This window comes from Neolamprologus multifasciatus, chromosome 5, assembly GCF_963576455.1.
Source record: "Neolamprologus multifasciatus chromosome 5, fNeoMul1.2, whole genome shotgun sequence".
Classification (NCBI taxonomy): domain Eukaryota; kingdom Metazoa; phylum Chordata; class Actinopteri; order Cichliformes; family Cichlidae; genus Neolamprologus; species Neolamprologus multifasciatus.
The window spans coordinates 211,257-231,863 of NC_140443.1; the positions used below are offsets into that span (position 1 = coordinate 211,257).

The window sequence follows — 20,607 nt, forward strand, 5'->3', positions numbered from 1 at the left end:
ATTAACACTTTGAGCCAGAGGTGGGACCAAGTCATTGTTTTGCAAGTCTCAAGCAAGTCTCAAGTCAAGTCTCAAGTAATGTCAGGCAAGTCAGTCGAGTCTCAAGTCAGTGGTGTAAAAGTCCGAGTAAAGTCACAAGTCTGAAACTTTGAATTTCAAGTCCTTTCGAGTCTTTAAAAAAATCAAAAAATATTGTTGCAGTTATATGCTAAATGTAAAAATCAGACCATGTGATTTTTAAATCTGTGTTTTTCTCAACACATGACGAAATAGTGAACTTAGAAAATATACACTAATTGTGAAACTGCACCTCTATAAAATGCAGCTCAATTAAACTTCGCTCCAGGAATAATTTTCACCGACAGTTCTGAGATAAGCTGCATGTTATTCTTGGATGCGCTTTTAGGGCCGGCTTTAAAATCGCATGACAAAAATATCATACACATTAAAAAAACTGTCACCAACGGAGCCTGGACAACATTTGCTAGTTAGATGAAGTCATGATCTCATCGTAGCAAAAGAGAAGCACCACCTATCGTTCTTTATGCAACTTCAACTGTCGGAGAAAGTTGAAGTTGTTCCATCTCTGTCTGTGATTCTCTTCTTGCATGTTTTGCATTTCGGTTTTTGTTGACTACTTCATAGTTTATGTACCTGAAAAAAATAACATTTTTGAGCGTTTTTTTTCTTTAAAAAAAAAATCTGGTTAATTTGATTGGCTGTGCTACAGCTCACACACACATACGTACAGAGTGTGGTTTGAATAAATGATGCACACTTTCTATATAATATGCGTGTAAAATGTTATATTTGGGGTGAAATATCGAGTCTTTTCAAGTAAACCGGTTCAAGTCCAATTCAAGTCCCAGGTCATTGGTGTAAAAGTCCAAGTCACAAGTCTTAAAACATTTTTTCAAGTCAAGTTTAAAGTCATAAAATTAATGACTCGAGTCCAAGTCATGTGACTCGAGTCCACACCTCTGCTTTGAGCCTAGCTACAAGTTAACACTAAATATAAATAGTAACACATATCGTGTAATGTCACCCAGAGCACATTTTGAGCAGGCTACTAAAACCAGAGTTATAGAAATGATGATTTTTTAGAGAGATAGAGAGGGATATGGACAGCGAGTCATGAGATGTGAGAGATTTGTGATGTTCGTGATGTTTGGAGTGTGTAGTTCGTGTGTTGTGTAGTCATTTGTTTTGTGTGTCAGTGAGACTGTAAACTCTGTCTCCAGGACGAGTGATCCACTTCCTGTGGTCAGACCTGCAGGTTTATCCCTGTGGGGGTTCTCCTCTGTCTTGTGGTGGACAAACTATGTTTTGTACTGTGGGCCATCTCATTGTGTCACCTGATTGTTCTTTAATTTTAGTTTTAGTAGTATTCTTAAAAGGTTGTACCAACATCACCAGATGCATCGGCTGCATTTTTAGGTCTGTAGTTGTGTAAAACTTTATTGTTTATCAAATTTGTGCATAAGTTTTTAAAATAAAATGAACGATTTATGTTCTTGTGTGATTTCAGATCAGTTGTAGGTTGTGCTGAAAAAACAATGAAACAGACAAGGTGATAAAAAAGAATAATAAATGTAAAATCAAACGTAGTTAAAAGTGAGCCATTACATCCTGAAGCCCAGCGGGTTACTTTGTGTAGATTTAAGCAAACAATTTCATTAATTGTAATAAAAAGAGTGAAACTGAAGACTTGTGTTTGTAACTGAACCATGTTTTGCAGCTTTCTGGATTTTATACTTATTGGGCTGCATATTTATTTATTACACAGGCTGTACCAGGGGTCGGCAACCTTTCTGATGATGAGTGCCAAATTTCCTCAGAAGTCAATGATATGATTGCATTAGCAATAGATTTAATAACTCTATCAACAGTTACTCACTGTATAGAACCACTTTATAGGATTATATTTGAATATTTGTTCACAGATGTTGGCAGCTGTCCGCGAATAGTTTTCAGCTATTTTGAAACAAAAAAAACTTTTTATCCATAACAGCAAATAAACTGTACAACAGAAAATACAAATGCTGTTTATGGTCTCCTCACAACAATGATAATAAACAATATGGCATGTTTGTTAATAGAGACACACATGTTAATGTGATCTCTGGTCTCCAGCATTCAGAGGCTGCCTGACGACAGTCATGTGAGAGGAAATCTCCTCACACAGATATTAGAGCCAAGGGGCGATCGTGGCTCAAGAGTTGGGAGTTTGAGCCGGTTCGAGCCCCGGCTTGGACACTCTTGGTCGTTGTGTCCTTGGGCAAGACACCCGTTGCCTACTGGTGGTGGTCAGAGGTGGCGCCAGTGTCAGTGCGCCCCAGGGCGGCTGTAGCTGCCATCACCAGTGTGTGAGTGTGTGGATGACTGGTTGTGTAAAGTGCTTTGGGGTCCTTAGGGACGAGTAAGAAGCGCTATACTGTCAATAAGGCCTCTGCAATGTTCTGAAGAGTTAAACTTGTCAGGTGTGATGTCCAGCAGGTAAACATGCAGCTCCATGAACGCGCACAGCTGTGGATACCAGCTGCTTCGTAGTTCTGCAAACTTTGACCCCACAGAGTCGAGCTTTTCAGTTCAACCAGCTGCATTTCGATGTCCTCATGATTGTGATCTTGTGATGTATCCTAACACTAACCCTTGTGATTTGGCGCTGTATAAATAAAATAGAATTGACCTTTCAGCCCAATTCTATTTCTCTGCATAATCCATCACAATGTAATCAAATGAAAAAGTCTCTTTTTAAAACTTATTTTATTTGTTTATTTGTAACAAGCAATATTTTGCTTGTTATCAAGCAAATATTAAATTATATGCAACAGTGTTTAACATTGTTTAACTCGTTTAACATTTAAACCTGCAGCATATAAAATAAAATCATGTGTTGTGTTTGCACTCTTCCAACAGATGAAAGTAAAACACATCAGAAAAGAAATAAAATCACAGATTCAGCAGCACTGAGTCGTGTGGCTCCTAAATTTATGGTCACTAGTTTAGCAGGAGTGGGGCGGGTGGAGGTTTGCCCACAGCGGTCATGTCAGTGGGAGGATCCGGGGGTTTCTCTGTGGATGTCACGTTCCCGTGGCAGCGTGCTCGCTGCTCGTTTAATGTTTCGCTGTAAGAAGTTTTCTTCCCACACAGAGTGAACAGTGGACGCTGATGTTTTTATCACTTTTTATGGACTAAACCTCAAAGTAATCTGAGTACTTCCATGCTTTAAATGCTGCATGGTCGTACTTTCACGGTCACGGCGATGACCCACCCACCACATTCTGCCCCCTGAGGGTGAAAACCTGCAGCTCCACGGAGGGAAACAGCGGAGAGCTGCAGGAAGTGTGATTTAAGAAACTTTATTTCAGAATAAAAGATGTAATTTCCTCTGAGACCCTCGGCGTGGCTCAGCGACAACAAAAGGTCAAAGTTCACACAACAAACGAGCTAAAGAAGATCAGGTGGAGGACGAGCAGCCCCAGGTTCAAATCCTCACACACACACACAGACACACACACATGAACCAAAGCTGTGTGTGTGTGTCTGTGTGTGTGTCTGTGTGTGTGTCTGTGTGTGTGTGCAGGTCAGTTCTTTGCACATCAGGTCTGACACTGAAGCGTCACATGTGACCAATGACAGCTGCTCAGCTGCTGGGCTCCGCCCCCTGAGCGTGCTGCTGTCGGTCCACCTTGTAGAACTGGTGTTTCTGGATGTGCCGGTACAGCGCGGTGTATTTGGACACCCTCCTCATCCTCGGCAGGATGAAGGTGTGGGTGAAGTCGTCCCTGCTCAGAGCGCCGCGGCCCTCGGCTGCCAGAACGCCGTTCACAAAGTGCAAACAGAAGCTGAAGCAGTTGTGGTTGTTTTCATCAAACCTGCGACACACAGAGAGAAAAGCTGTCGACAGGTTTCTACACCTGCAGGTGATGGTGGTGATGGGGGTGATGGTGGTGGTGATGGGGGTGATGGTGGTGATGGTGGCGAAACACGCCTGTGTGACCACCGCGGGTCACCTCGAGGCTGTCTGACAGCGAGGGAGGCTCTTAACGACAGAACGCGTTCCTACCTTCAAACAGCTCTCAGGTAAACTGTGAGGAGGGTCAGGTGAGAGTTACCTGTGCCAGGCAGGGTCCCACATTGGCCCGTCAGAGAAGCGCTCCAGGTACTGGTCCCACTGAGCGAGCAGGTGGAACATGTCGGGCCGGACCAGAGGCACGCTGATGCTGCGCTCCCAGCCGCTCTGATCCCTGCGGACGCCGCCGCGAGTGTAGTTATACACAACACCTGCACACAGGTAGGAGGAGCTGATCACTGGTCATCGATCACATTGATTATTGATCATTGTTTGGCTGCAGGGAAATCAGAGCTGAAATCAGTCAGCGCTGCGTGGGAGGATCACGTCTGTCTGAGATGAATGATTCATAACGTTGAATATAGAGAACATAAAAATAAATTATTTATAAAATCTAAATTATTAAAATGAGGAGATTTAGTGAAACTACGGACACTATTAATTATGTTTAAGGCTAAAAATAATATTTTGCCTTTTAAGTTACAAAGAGTATTTTTAAGATTTTTCTTTCCCGCAGTCAAGTCTGTCCAGTATTCAGCAAGTTAAAATAAAATAAACAATAAAAGGTGAATCAAATGGATCATTACGGCAAGGCTGGGATGGTCTATTTGGTAAAGTAAATCCGTTGGGCATCTTTCTTTGCCTTTAGACAATAATTCTGATGCAAAAGAACCAAACGGGACAGGCAAAAAAAAAAAAAAGACAGCAGAAGGAAATGTTATTTTAAGCATCAGCTATGACCACACAAAGATTAATGAGTCCAACGGTTAGGAGTATACGACTGTGGGAGTCTCTTCATCATCATTTAAAGAATTGTATAAATTCACATCGTTTTAAAAAGTGTTACATGCTTAAAACGATAACTGAATATGAAGAATGTGAATGAAATTGGAGTTCATTGAAAAGGATCCATTATTTTATTTGCTCATCTTTTCTCCTTGTTATGTGAAGCTACATTCTGACTGTAAATGTGTTGTTTGGACCGCAGATAAATGTTAATGTTAGTTTGTTTCTTGACTTTTGGTGCCCACTTGCAATAAGTTGGATTGTAGATAGGGGGCGGGGTTTAATAAGAATATTGTCTTCTTCCTGCTTTACTGATAGCGTGGCTGGTTTGTCTGAAAGAACTAACTGTGGAAACTGTTGACCAAGTGTGAAATAAATAAATAAATGTTTAAACGTGTCTGAAAGTTTGATTTTGGCGTCAGTCGGTAAAGTCGCCGACTGACACCGACGCACTCGCCTTCGTCCTTCCTGTCGCCGTGACACTGAGACGTGTTTGAACGTCTTTAGATGAAATCAGGGATATGGCAGGTCGGGGGCGTGGTCAGCGATCATGTAGCGTCATATTGCGAGAGGATGGTGACTGTCTGCGTTTGATCTGAAGCTGAAACGACACCTGACCGAGCCCCCACCTGTCTGCTCGCCTCCTCGCACCTGAGCCCACCAGGTGACCCCTGACCTCAGAGACCTACCTTTGGTGTTGGAGATGCCGGTGTGAAGATCAGCCGCCCCATCAAAGTCTCTGAGGATCAAACAGCAGGATACACTGGTTAGACTGGTTACACTGGTTAGACTGGTTAGACTGGTTACACTGATTGGACTGATTGGACTGGTAGGATTGGTTTAGTAATTCTACTGGGTACACTGGTTATACTCGTATCACCTGGTCCAGTATAATGACTGGTTCAAACACGTTCCTTTGGGTACACTGGCCGTGTGCTCACCTGTGTGTAAACACCTGAGTACCTTCACCTGTGTGTGTGTTACCTGTCCAGGTTGTCGTGTGCAGGTGTGACCAGCAGGCAGCAGGAGGTCTTGTGCCCGTTGGTGAAGGGGGAGGGGAGGCTGACCGGCGCCTCCTGCAGCCTGCTGCCCCTCAGCTCCTCCCCGCAGCTCGGGCACTGCTCCGGCACAGAGAAGCAGAAGATCTCCTGACAGTGAGTCAGACGGATCACGCTGCGCTCCATCACCTCCTCGTCTCCTCTCGTTCTGCTCCTCCGTTTCTCCTCTTTGACTTCTGCCTTCCTCTTCTTCTCTCCTTCTCCTTTTTAACCGTCGGCGCGGTTACAGCCTATCAGATAACATCACTGTCTGGCCCCAGCCTATCGGGTTGTGGGTGCAGTCACAAAGACGGTCACGTGACCAGGCTCACCTGTCACTTCTTCCCCTCGAACAAGGCGACCTTTGGACTGCGTGGGCAGTGTTGTCACGGAAACGGGACCTGGCCTGCAGACGGGTGTCGCTCTGAGCTGCAGTGCATTCTGGGATTTCAATGTCCTGTAATCACAGGCCTGCTTTCATTTAAAGAGCACATTTAAAAACACAAAAACAAAACAAAGAGCACATCAGCTCACACCGCTCCAAACGGAGACTTAAAAACAGGAAGCGAAGATGCCTGTCTCATATTTAAAGGCAACGTATTCCAAAGTTTGGGAGACACAGTTGAAAAAGTTCCAGCCGAGTTTTCGGGACAACCAAAAGCAGCTGGTCAGCTGATCTAAGGGCCGGCGAGGGAATAGAAGGCTGAAGAACCTCAGAGAGGTATGGAGGAGCAGGACCGTTCACAAGCCAACGTTGGGACTCTGTGATAAACAGGAAGCCGACGATGAGGAGACGATGCTGCGTGTGATAGTGACGAGACGGGCAGCAGCATTTTGAATAAGCTGAAGACACTACAGCAGGAAGTGCCTTACAAAATAAAAGACAGAGAAACTTGAGAACAACTGTCATTATTTCCAGAGAATGAGGAGAACAGCCGGCTTTGACTGCAGTCGTCACTGAGCTGTGATTGGCCGAGCACACAGGACACGCCTCAGTTTCTCCGTCTCACCTGTCAGGAACACCTGATCCACGAGCTTTGAAGTCAGATTTGTATCTCACTGGAAGTCGACCAATCACATTTCACTTAGATGGAAACCAGAGGTTCCCGTCACTCTGACACAGTCAGATCTGCTATGACATCATCAGGTTTTATCATCGCGTTGAACGTGACTGAAGCAGCTCTGCTTCAGGGCAGCTTTCTGTCCTGAGACTCTCTGATCGTCTCCTCCATGTTTTGGTTCTGCACCAGATGATCACATGATCACATTTCATTTCCCCGATCTCCATGACGACACGGCTGACCAGCCCTCCCCTCCGTCAGCACCAGCTGCTGCCTGTGGGCCTCAATCTGCCGATGAGCCAAGTGACTTTTACTTTCCACAATAAAACAGACCTTTCAGCTTTTATTTTGAAGAGCTGGATGTAAATGTGCTCGTCAGCACTCGGCTCAGCTTCTGTAGTTTTAATGTGGCTGTAAATAAAACAGGCACTACGGAAAGATTCAGGCGTGTTTCACAGCATGTCTGTGGGATCGTACATACCGACCTCATCAAACACACTGCTGCTTGCGCTCTATCTAACCTATTAGTATTAGGTGGGGTTGGGGGGGGGGGGGGCTCTCATTAGTTCCCAGAACTTAAAAAAATTGTGCAAACTCGTTGCCTCAGAAAACGAAGTAATGCTTTTTTTTTTTTTTTTCTTTTTCGCCTGTCCCATTTGGTTCTTTAGCCATCAGAATTGTTGTCTGAAGACCAACAAGGATACCCAATGGATTTATTTTGCCAAATGGATCATCATGGCATTGCCGTATTGGTCCATTTGATCGACCTTTGTTTTTATTATTTATTTTATTTTCAGTTGTTACAGACGGGACAGACATGAGTGAGGGATAGGAAAGGGAGAAAGAAAGAGGAAGGAAAAGAAAAACAGAAGGGGAGAGGGACAGTGAGAAAAGGGGGGAAGAAAAAATATCTCCTGGATCACCTGTTGAGAGAAAAAGAATAGAAAACAAGCAAAAAAAACAAAACAAAGCAACATACTATACACAACACCATCGCATTAATCTAGCTAAGTGTAAACAGCAGTAAATACTAAATATTGAATGTTGTTGTGCAGCACGCAGGACAGACAGCGCACAATGTGCTTTGAAGTAGCAGCCAAGAAAGGTGTGATTTAAGTCTACGAACAGTGAACACCCATGTGCACACCTGTGTGGATCGGCGCGCTTGTATTCAAATGGTTTCCCCATGTAATGGTCTGCTAGAGGATGTAGAGAGCCATAGCCCCGTCCCCCAGGGCATGAAGCAGGCATGGAGGAGATCCAGGCCCCAGACATCCAGAGGCCCCAGAGTGCAAGAGCCCAAGGAGGACCACCGGAGGGGCATCCGTGCCACCTTCATGGGAAGGGCTGAGGATCCCCAGACGAGGGGTCACCCAGTAGCCACCGGGCAGAAACTAGAGGGGGCTGCACCGGCGTGCCCGCCGGCTCTGCCGGCAGCCAGCTGTGCCAGAGTGAACCGAGCCGCAGGCACAGAGGCCGGAGGCCCGAGGGCCCCCCGCGCCCCGGAAGAGGCCTGACCGAGCAGCAGGCGCCAGGCCCCGCCAAGTAGCCACCGGGAGTGAGCTGGCACATGACCTGAGCGCCCAGCCCCGGACACCAAGAACCAACAATGCACCGACCCCTGAGGGCATCAGTCACCGGCAGGGAGTGTGGTGAGGGGAGATAGGCCTCCACACTTGGAGGGCCTGGGAGTTCCCAGAGAGGTGGAGTCTAAGACCCGACCTGACATATAGACACAGACAAACAGGCACACACAGACACAGACATGCATTCCCACCCTCATGCACACATATACAAACACTCAGCACTCACCCAACGTAGGAATAAACCCGGACATGTAAATGGACATGTACACACAATCACACTCCCCAAACATACTCTATACCCCGGGTCCAGGTATCCTCGCCCCCAGAGATGGAAACGGCACCCAGACCCAAGAGATGTTACCCTTCCCTCCGGGGTGGAGGCAAGCAGACCGCCCCAGGCTCCGCGGCAGCAGGGAGGCCAATCGGACAGCCAGCATCTCTTCCCAGCCCCCCCGCCCCGATGGCTAGCAGAGAACGGGGGTGTGTTAAGACCCCATACCTCCCTCCTCCCGCTCAAGTGTAGTGTTGCTGCGTGTTGCTCTAAAGTGTGTTTAAAACAAGGGAGAGCATGGTGCTGCTGCCAGAGAGCAGCAGGTGTTAGCACGGCCCCTCCCGAGAACCCTCAATGTCTACATGGATTTAAAATTGAGAGGTGGGCACCGGCGCCAGAGGCAGGTTTGAATACACAGACCGTCTACTGGACGCCGTTAACGTGCCCACCCTCAAGGCCCTATATATATATATATATATATATATATATATATATATATATATATATATGTGTGTATATATATATATATATATATATATATATACACACATATATATATATATATATATGTGTGTATATATATATATATATATATATATATACACACATATATATATATATATATGTGTGTATATATATATATATGTGTGTATATATATATATATATATACACACATATATATATATATACACACATATATATATATATATATGTGTGTATATATATATACACACATATATATATATATACACACATATATATATATATATATGTGTGTATATATATATATATATACACACATATATATATATATACACACATATATATATATATATATGTGTGTATATATATATATATATATATATACACACATATATATATATATATGTGTGTATATATATATATATGTGTGTATATATATATATATATATACACACATATATATATATATACACACATATATATATATATATATGTGTGTATATATATATATATATACACACATATATATATATATACACACATATATATATATATATATGTGTGTATATATATATATATATATATATACACACATATATATATACACACATATATATATATATATATATATATATATATATATATATATATGTGTGTATATATATATATATATATATATATATATATATATATATATATATATATATATATATATATATATATATATATATGTGTGTGTGTGTGTTATGAGAGTGTAAGTAATGTGGATGTCTAAGTTGTGAGATAAAATTGAGGCACAGGTGGCCAGAAGAGGACAGAGGGGGGGGGGAATGTCTCCCCTGCACCCTGGTGACACACCCGCACCCCAAAGCCCTACCTGTGTGGGTGGGTGTGGTGGAGCGGGAAGAGGGAGGCAGCCGGGGATGGGGAGGAAAAGAAGGGAGGAGAGGGTGTCCCTCCCTAGGGCCAGCTCCCCCGCTGACCCCAATAGGCACCCCTGTCCTCTGGTATCCACCAAGGCAAGGGATCCCAGGCCCATCCAGACCGGGGCCTACGGCAGCAGCACCGCCAAGCCCCACAGGACCCGGGGCAGCCCACCCCACCCCACCGCAGAGGAAACTGTACCCACCCCAACATTCAATCATCTCCCAGACTACACAAGACACAGACACCCAGGTTAAGTTTATTCTCCACCTCTCCTATGTCTCTCCCCCACCTGCAGAGTGGACTCCTGCAAAGATGGAACAACCTCCCTGCCAGTTCAAGAGCCCCCCGGTTAGGCCGATGCACAAGAGGCCCCCTGCGCCAGGGCTGAGCCCCCGTGCACCCACCCGCCCACAACCTCGGCGACACACCGACGAGGACCGAAGCCCCCAAGGCCCAGCCAGAGCCCCAGCACGGAGGCGAAGCACCCCCGAACCCCAAACCCCCACGCCCGCCCCGGATCCACTCAGGGGCAGCCAGGCCACCAGGCCAGTAACCTACGTCCGCCAGCACAGACCATCCTCCAGCCCCGCTGCACGCGGCCACGAGGAGAACAACCTCTGAGAGCGACCAGAGCCACTAATCAGGTTATGAACACAACCCCCGGGTTAAGCCCTCCAGGGATAACGTCTCTAGGGGTCCTCCAGGTGCCCTAAGCCCATCCCAACCTCCACATCAACCACAATAGCCAAGGCGGGACCAAACCACGACCCCCCACCCCCGCTAGGTGATGGAGCCGATCAAAGGAGCCCAGAGGGATTGATCTAATGTGGTGGCAGAGGCTATATCGAGACTAATGTGATCTATTAGATAGTTTCTATATTGGCTAGAATTAAGATTATTTTTATTTTTCCAGTTCATGAGGACCGTTTTCTTGGCGATGCATAGGGCAATAAAAACCATGTGGACTGTATTAATTTCTGTAGTGACATCATCCAAACGAAGTAATGCTTACTGAAGACAACGACCTCGTGCTCAAAGTTTCTGACTGTGCAGGACGAACTTTTACCCTCTGACAAACATTTCAACTTCTACATCCAAAAACTGTTTGTGGTAACTTTTAATTTGCTGACACACTAATTAAATGCAACTAAATCACATTATGTTTGATCTCGTTGAACTTTAGAGATTTCTGGTACAACATTTAATATAAACTGTATGATTTAAACATAATAATTAACAACAAAGTCAGCCCGACTTTTATTTTCAAATCCACAATCAGGTGATCATCCAACATGTTCTACTGAACAGGAGTACAAGGTCATCACTGTAGCTTTTGTTGTTTAATTATATTTTAAATATGATCACATTAATGTTATATTTAGTTGTTAGCATATTTAATAATCTCACAATGAAACAAAGTCTCAGATTTAATTATTCTAAACCAAGTTTAGGCTTCCTGTAGTTACATCACTGACATAATCAATATAAATGTATTTATTGTCTCCAGATCAAACAACACAGGAGCTGGCGTGATGGTTTATTTCCACTACTGCCTGAAGAAAGTCTTTAACACTGTCCCAGCTTCCCTCCAGTACAGCGGCAGTGGATGTGGGTTGGAGAGCCAATTACCTTGATCCTGCAGGTGACCATCTTCACTGACTGCACCACCTGTGACGGAGGACTCATCCCACCTGATGTAAGCAAACATATTCTTTAGAACACCGACTTATTTGCTTTCTTAAACGTTTTTCTTGTATTTGCTACAGAACAGACCAGCCACGCTGCTTCTGTGCGAGGGAGGAGGAACACACTGACGTGGCATTTTCAGACCATCTTGTTTTATCCTTCAGCTGAAGGGAGACGGCCTTTTGTCTGTTTCTTTGCAAAATCATTCGATAATGAGATAAAATAAATACAATGACCATTTCATCTGGTTTTATTTAACATTTTTCAGGCATTTGTGTGACCTAAGATGTAATTCTTTGTTTTTGTCTAGAAACAAAAAGTAAATCAAAAATGAACTAATTAATCATTTTAGTTGCACTTATAAACACACCTGGGGGACTTATTTGCATGTTTTACATACAAACTTCCAACAGTAACATAAACTGTCAGATGATGAAGTAAAATATAAAATACAGTGAAGCAACAACAGAGAGAGGAATAAAAGGGAAACCTTTGCTCTCTACAGGAAGGACCAGAGTCTCTGAGGTCCTTCAACATCTGTCGGACAACGCTCAGGATTTTCTGTGAGTCTGTTGTGTGCTATCCTCTGTGCTGGTGCATGCTGGGGCATGCTGGGGCAGCAGGCTGAGGGTCGCAGACGCCAACAGACTGAATAAACTGATCGCAACTGTAATGTTGTGGGGGCGGAGCTGGACTCTCTTAAGGTGGTGTCTGAGAGGCGGATGTTGTCCAAGATAAAGACGATGCTGGACAATCCCTCCCACCCACTCCATGACATGCTGGCTAGCCACAGGAGCACGCTCAGTGAGAGGCTGATATTACTCACAATGCACCACTGAACGACACAGGAAATCATTCCTGCCGGTGGCTGTCTCCCTCTACAACTCCTCCATCTAACACACTGTAAACACTGCAACAGTTACAGCCTTTTGCACAGTTTTCTTATTCAGTAATGTTGATGTCCATCGTCTTGATATTTATTTACAATCACATCTGTCAACCCTGGATATTTATTATTTGGTGATTTGTATATATTGTGCTATTCCTTATATTGTATTGTTAAATAGTCCAGTCTGTTTTTCTTAATGCTACTGTACTGGAGCAACTGCAACCCACATAATTTCCCTTGGGATTAATAAAGTATGCTGATTCTGAAAAGCTCGAGTAAAGCAGGCAACCTATGAGTTGTAATCTACTCAAGTACAATATGGGGTAAATGTACTTAGTTACATTCCACCACTTTTTCTAATTTAAGCCAACTCAAATAAACCGAGCTTATCAGCTTTTTGAATGAAAACTTGTTGTTGATAAAAACTGAGTTCAGGCTACTTATTTTCGATTAAAGACAATATTAGGTTTATCAGTTTACCACTCCAGCTTAGTCGACTCTTGGAGTCTTTTAAAAAAAGTTTAATACTTTCGGTTTAATCCACCCTTCTGCTGATATTCTTTCACTATTTGTGTTTTGTTTTGTTTTTGTGTGTGTGTGTGTGTGTGTGTGTGGGGGGGGGGGGGGTTACCTTAAATTCTTTTGTAACATGATTCTTTCTTTATTGTGTTGTAATTGTTGTTCATTGCTTTATGACTGCCGGTCTGTGAAAAGAATATTATAAATTAAATTTATTTACTTACTAAATGAAAACACTGCAAACATGACGCATGTTGGAAGGAAACTTCTCTGCTTTTTTTTTTTTTTTTTGAATACGTTTTATTTACAAAGCACAAAATACAGATATATAAATACAAAATAGCAAACACAATGTCAGGGGGTTCGTATAAAAAATGTATACGACTTATGTATATGAAATTTAGCCAATAATATCAATAAATTAATCAAATAAAATTCGCTTGCCCTGTGCATGGGGTACTTAAAGAAACCAAACAACTTCTATGACGACATGAAGAGCACGAAAAAGAAGAAAAGAAGAAGCAGCGACAGACCCTGGCAAAGAAACTCCAACGGAAAACACTCAAACAGACTTTCAGCTCTATTTTATTACCGAACACACAGAGACCTTCACATTCCAGCTTTTCAAAAATCCCACTTGCAAAATAACAAAAAAACTGATTGTGTTGTGATTATTGTGGTAAAAGAGACGCTTTCCACGGGTTCGTACTTCCGGAGGAAGTGGAACCTTATTGCTGTGCTCGCCGCTCTCCGTCGGAGCGGTTTAAGCGGCGCACCGCGGTGACAGCTCGGAGCAGTTGTTGAAGGTCCGCGCGGAAGATGAGCACCAAACAGGTGACCTGCAGGTGAGGGTGCGTGCGTGCGCGGGCGTTTGTGTGTCTGTGTGTGTGTGTGTTTGATCTGTCTGAGTGTCGTCGGGTGTCGCGCTGGTGTGACCCGGATGTCCGCGGACTGTTAGCCTCGTGCTAATGTTTTTAGCTCTTAGCTCCTCTAACTCTAACTGATCGATTAGTAACCAGTGATTCCAGATGTGTTTAAGTGAAAGCTGAGACTAATCAGCTTCTCCAGGATCGATACTTCTGATTTAAAGTCACGTAAAGAGCTGCAGGTTTAAATCAGAGGGCAGACTCCGCCCCGAGGCTCACCTCGGGGTCACGTGAACGTTCCCTCCTGCGAAAATGAAGGCGGCCGCTGATGGCGTGAAACTTCAATAACAAGCACAGGAACACCGGAAGCTGGTCCGAGTCTGAGCGCTCTCCGGTAGTTGGTAGGTTACAGGGGGTGGGAGGGAAACAAACTGTCAAACAGCCAATCAGAAGCCGTTGAGACTGCAACTGCAGTTCCCCTGGTGTCCAGCAGGGGCAGCAGTGACTCAGTCCCCACAGACTGACATGTTAAAACTTTACAGCCGAAATAAACACACACTCTAACACACAAACTGTTCTGGCCTCTAGAGATAATTTCCCCCTTTGTAACACCTGTATTAAACTTTTGTTACAGAATAAAGAGGACGTAAAAGAGTGGGATGAGAAGGAAAAGTGTCACTGTATGCAGATGACGCACTTTTAAATACTGGAGAAGGCTTTAACAGTTTATCTGGGTTCATATCACGAGTCAGAGACAATTATAAGGGCACAGGAGGAGAATGTTTTTAGAACTCACCTGTTTAAACTCAATTAAAGGGGGCGTGGCCTCTGTAAGATCTTTGATGAATCAAAACACAAACAGAATGATGAAAAGATGAAAAATGTAGCACGTGTACAAAACTACAAGTTAAAAACTTTGTTTTGAAAGTTATTTAAAATATAAAGTAAAAAATAAAGTCTTATAAAAGTCAAAAGAGTTTGACACCTCTCCCATCAAATATTCATCCGTCCAACAAAGAGATGTCCTCTCTCTGTCACCCTGGGGTCTGAAACACCTGGGCGGGTAGAATAGGATCCTGATTGGTCAGAATGTGAAGTAAACACACAGTAAACTGAGGTAACAGGTTAAACTGCGAGAGTGATTTCACTAGAGTAGCAGGTCTTGTGGCTCACAGCTGTGCTGCGTTTCAGGTACTTCCTCCACGGCGTGTGCAGGGAAGGCAACCGCTGTCTCTTCTCCCACGACCCGAGTACCAGCAAACCCTCCACCATCTGCAAGTTTTACCAGAGAGGGGCGTGTGCCTACGGAGAGCGCTGCAGGTAAGGCCCTGCCTACCTCTCACCTACGTTTGCATCACTGTGACTCATTTCACTTCCTGTTTGTGCTGCAGGTATGATCACATCAGGCTGTCATCCAGAGGAGGAGGGAGCGGAACTTCAGAGGACCTGACAGGGGGAGGAAGAGGAGGAGGAGGGGCAAGTAGGTCTGGCAGAGGCGGAGCCAAGAAGACGCTGGTGCTGAGAGACAGAGGTGAGGAGACGATGAAGCTCTTACAGAGTCACGATAATGATTGCAGGTAACCCCGCCCCCTCTGTGTTTTCTCAGTGCTGGGCGTCGAAGACGTGTTCAGGGGCCCATCAGACAACTCGGGGTCAGAGGTCACAGCAGCAGCGACTGCATCTCCGCATTCATACGTGGATGCCATCAGGGCGGGTCTAGACGCCTCGGCGCAGGAACGAGGTAAGACTTGAGAATCCTCACATTTGATTGGCTCTTATTGGTAGCACGTGAAGATGTTTACCTGTGCTCTCTGCAGCTCCTCCTCCAGGGGGCGGGGCCTACCCGGACCTCCCCCAGCTGTGTCCCTACGCTGCCGGCGGCCGCTGTTTCTATGAGGACAGTTGTACGTATCTCCACGGCGACCTGTGCGAGGTGTGCGGCCTGCAGGTGCTCCACCCCCAGGACCCCGAGCAGAGGAGAGCGCACGAGAAGGTGTGCATACTCATGGCGTTTCAGTGACCTCTTTGCGTTCGTCAGTGTGAGTGCACACAGATGTGCTGCAGCTGTAAATGATCTCGTGTCTGTCTGCAGATGTGTCTGCTGGCCTTCGAGGCCGACATGGAGAAGGCGTTTGCGGCCCAGCTCAGCAATGACAAGGTGGGTTTGATTTGTTTTGGGATTGGTTGTCTTGGTGACCGGCCTTAATTATCTACCTGTTGTTCAGGTGTGCTCCATCTGTATGGACGTGGTGGTGCAGAAGGCGAACCCGTCAGAGCGCCGGTTCGGCATCCTGTCCTCCTGCAATCACATCTTCTGTCTGTCCTGCATCCGAAAGTGGCGCTGCACCCGAAACTTCCACAACAAGATCATCAAGTAAGAATCCGACAGGACCGGGTCAGGGGTCAGGCACCAGGGTCAGGGGCTGGGTCTCTGTATACTGGGGGGAAACCAAGACTGATGGTGTCTCGTGAGATCTGATTGGGGCTTTACTTTGTTTCACTCTTGTTAGGATCCTTCCCTGAGTCAGCAAATATAATACAAAAGTCTGCTGAATAATAATTTCCTCTCATAAACATTTAAACTTCACCTAAATCATACAGGTAGGTATTTTAAAATAACTGCAGATATTAAACGATGACACTCATCTCCAGGCTTTCCCAAAATATGAAGTTCACTTAAACGTTTGATATGTTCAGCTGGGATACCAAACGATCAAACTACACAAATAATCCTCCAGTTGCAAGTCTTTCTTAAATGTTCTGTAATTTCTAAAGAGACTAACATTAAACATTTCAGACTTCCAATTTTGCCTTGTCTGATTACACTTTTCATACACCTCAGGTATGTTCTCATGTAGGCCTGTTCGATATAACGATATACAGGGGAACAGTTTAACGAAAAATTTAAGTTACGAAGGCGCTTAACGGCAATATTTCAGCCCGTGTTACGGCAAAATGCCCGCGTAACAAAATCCACTGGCTCTGATTGGCTGAGCCCAGAACGCCTACAATGCCCACAATGCCTTCCCCGAATCATGTGACAACCCCCTTAGCTTTCGTCCTTGCGCTTCGCTGTTCCACTGGAACGACGTATTGTTGTTGCAGTTAGCAATTAGCCTATAGCCTATCGTTCACTCAAAAGTCGCGATGGGTGCTTTGACTTACGAAAATTTTCGACTTGGGAAAGACCCTCGGGAACAAATTAATTTCGTAAGTCGGGGTTCCACTGTATATCGGATGACGATATAAAAACATCTAGCGTTTCATTTTACGCTATCGTTTGTTTCGTGGTGTCGCAAAATAAACTGTTTACAGCAATATTTTCCCATCGTTCTGATGTCACTGCAGTGGCTATATTCATTTCTTAAAGTTCTCTCTTTCTCTTATATTTTATATAACCACACTACGGACGGACAAGCCCCTGTTTTTATGTGTTGTCGTTAGCAACAACGATGGTAAAACCATCGCGTGTCCGCTTGTTTATGTTCCACATAAACCTTTCACAATAAAGCTCAAGACCCTGTTGAGACTTTTCAAAATAAACTGAATCATGTGAAAGACTATGCAGAGCATTGATGAATGAGAAGCCGTCAGGTGCTAAAAAATAAACCTTAGACTCAAACGTTAGAACAGGCTTTTCTCCGCAGCACGCCGTGTAATAAATACTCACAAAGAAAACGGCGCCCGTTACAACTTATGTCTAAAAATGTATCGTTTCATGCATCGGTTAAAACACTCGACTCCAGCTACATGAAGCGCAGCTAGAAACACTTCACGCAAGTCGAGCTGCCCAAGATTCACAGACTTTACAGAAAATGTTACATTTTTATGATTTATGTCGTTATCGGGACGATAGATGTCTTTTATCGGGATAAGAGATTTTGGTCATATTGCACAGTCCTATTCTCATAAGTAAGAAAGTCCTGGATAATCAAATACTGGCTTCAGCTTCATTCTCCACTGTAACTTTAAAACATCTTCATCACATTGAGTCTTCAGAAAACTAAACACAAGAAACACTTTATTTCCATCTCCATTCAGTAATCTGGGCCTGACTGGGTCTGGATGGGACTGACTGGGTCTGGTTGGTTGTGACTGGCTCTGGATGGGTCTGGTTGGGCCTGATTGGGTCTGGTTGGGCCTGACTGGGTCTGGTTGGGCCTGATTGGGTCTGGTTGGGTCTGGCTGGGCGTGACTGGCTCTGGTTGGGACTGACTGGGTCTGGTTGATTGTGACTGGCTCTGGATGGGTCTGGTTGGGCCTGACTGGGTCTGGTTGGGCCTGATTGGGTCTGGCTGGGCATGACTGGCTCTGGTTGGGACTGACTGGGTCTGGTTGATTGTGACTGGCTCTGGGTGGGTCTGGTTGGGCGTGACTGGCTCTGGATGGGTCTGGTTGGGCCTGATTGGGTCTGGTTGGGACTGATTGGGTCTGGTTGGTTGTGACTGGCTCTGGATGGGTCTGGTTGGTTGTGACTGGCTCTGGATGGGTCTGGTTGGTTGTGACTGGCTCTGGATGGGTCTGGTTGGGCGTGACTGGCTCTGGTTGGGTCTGGTTGGGTTTGATGACCTCTCTGTTTCTTTCAGGTCGTGTCCACAGTGTCGGGTCATCTCAGAGTTCGTCATCCCGTCGATGTACTGGGTGGAGGACCAGGATGAGAAAGACCACCTTATAGACCTCTTCAAGTCCGGAGTCGGGTGAGTTGCCTCTCTGTGCCACGCCCACCTGCTCTTAGGCGCTTATGAAGAGGATCCAAAGATCCAGGATGTGCTTTCAGGTGGTGAAAACAAAGGTAGCTAAGGTGTGTTCAGCTTTCATTCATACTCTGTGTGTGTGTTTGCAGTAAGAAGGCCTGTAAGTACTTTGATCAGGGCCGTGGCTCGTGTCCGTTTGGTGGGAAGTGTTTGTACCTCCACGCCTTCCCGGACGGATCGCGGGCGGAGGCCGAGCGCCCACGGAAGCAGCTGAGCTCTGAGGGGAGTGTGCGGGTCAGTTTGAGTCCTTGTTGTTGTCCATAAGTGGGAGGCTGTTGGGTGTAGTAGTCTCTAAACTCTGTCTCTCTGTTTAGTTCATGAACAGTGTCCGCCTCTGGGACTTCATCGAGGAGCGCGAGCAGCGGTCCGTCCCTCCCCTGCCGTCCCTCACTGATGACATCACAGAACTGAGGGAGCTCTTCATGCAGATGTCGGGGCCGAGCCACGAAGACGAGCCGGAGACCTCGCCCGCCAACGACCTGTAGTCTCCGTGAAACCTGTGCTGGGTCCACACTAGATCATGTGATAAGGGGCACACTGTGTCCGCAGGTTTGATTCCCTGAGACGGGATGGCGCTTAATTTATTGTGTACATGAGTAAATACAGTCTGAAGACCAGCTTCTGTGTGGTGGAGTTATTTTGGTGGTGGAGGGTGGGCATAAAGGTCCCGGAAGGTCCTTAAAACTCAAAACCAGATCTGATATGAATGTGGCTCGTGTCCTGGTGCACCTCTGATGGTTCCCGCTGTGAGGTCTTCAGACTGAGGTGCAGCAGGAGACGAGCTGGCGGTGGAGGTGCTCTCTGAGGTTACCTGCTGCTTTTAAACCTAAACAAGAATCCCTGATGGTGATTTCAAAATCAATTTTAAAACTGGAAGTTCAAGCTATTGGTTTTTACTGTAAAGAGCGCCTCGCCATCCCGCCGCAGTGCTCTGACAGCCCTCCAGGGGGCAGCAGTAGCAGACTCCATGTGAGTGTGACCCAATCAGAAGTTCGGGGATCAGGATGCTCTGCATGATGAAGGTTGTGTTTGGGGGGTAGTTTTATGATAACATGACTGGAAAGGAAAACAATTGAGCTGCTGAAATAAAATGTGGACTTGTGAAAGAATCGTATGAAGCAGTGAAATAAAAACGTGAGGTTTGAACTCCTAAATCTGCTCCGGACAAACACAACGGGCCAGCGAAGAAACTCGGACTGGAACGAACGCTGAAGACTGACGAGCACTGCTGGGGGGCGCTGCAAAGCTGATTATGGGCAGAGCAGTGTGTCCCGATTTATGACATGAACCATCAAAACACACTGACCATTAAATCACTGTCACTTTGTCTTTTCACAATAAAACACCTCCCAGCCTTTATTTTGGAGGGCTGCATGTAAACGTGCCTGTTTCTGTTTGTGCTGCAGGCTTTAAATAAACCACAGAAAGGTTCACGTTTCTCATGTTTGACCCGTATTTGTTCATTAAGGATGATTTAACACGGGTCAGAGGACGGAATCAAATATCGATCTGATACCAGCGCCAATATCAGATCGATATGCAGCATTAATATTCAACTGTGTGTCACTGGTTCACTTCATTCGTACGAACGCTGACTGTCTGCGCTCCTCTGAGAGGAGGTAAGGAGGAGACTTAAAGCTCTGCTGTCTCCTCTGATTACTTTAAT

General features: G+C 45.3%; 2 protein-coding genes and 1 long non-coding RNA gene across 3 annotated transcripts; 1 reads left to right on the plus strand and 2 right to left on the minus strand.

Moving 5' to 3' along the window:
• Nucleotides 1-694: 694 nt before the first annotated feature.
• Nucleotides 695-7,597, minus strand: LOC146517728 (MKRN2 opposite strand protein-like). The gene is made up of 4 exons (XM_085160728.1): nt 5,846-7,597; nt 5,551-5,600; nt 4,119-4,287; nt 695-3,878 (listed from the first exon to the last, which is right to left on the minus strand). The coding sequence occupies exons 1-4, from the start codon at nt 6,043-6,045 to the stop codon at nt 3,647-3,649; spliced, it is 651 nt and encodes a 216-aa protein (XP_085016854.1). The 5' UTR covers nt 6,046-7,597; the 3' UTR covers nt 695-3,646.
• A 3,014-nt stretch (nt 7,598-10,611) lies between these two features.
• On the minus strand, nt 10,612-13,423 carry LOC146517729 (uncharacterized). The gene is made up of 3 exons (XR_014874088.1): nt 12,404-13,423; nt 12,001-12,105; nt 10,612-11,918 (listed from the first exon to the last, which is right to left on the minus strand). It is a non-coding gene; the product is annotated as an uncharacterized LOC146517729 (long non-coding RNA).
• Nucleotides 13,424-14,034: 611 nt separating this feature from the next.
• Nucleotides 14,035-19,558, plus strand: mkrn2 (makorin, ring finger protein, 2). Its single transcript, XM_085159445.1, has 10 exons — nt 14,035-14,166; nt 15,379-15,507; nt 15,579-15,718; nt 15,794-15,928; nt 16,005-16,180; nt 16,280-16,345; nt 16,413-16,561; nt 18,774-18,884; nt 19,031-19,175; nt 19,256-19,558. The coding sequence occupies exons 1-10, from the start codon at nt 14,141-14,143 to the stop codon at nt 19,424-19,426; spliced, it is 1,248 nt and encodes a 415-aa protein (XP_085015571.1). The 5' UTR covers nt 14,035-14,140; the 3' UTR covers nt 19,427-19,558.
• The last annotated feature ends 1,049 nt before the right edge of the window (nt 19,559-20,607 follow it).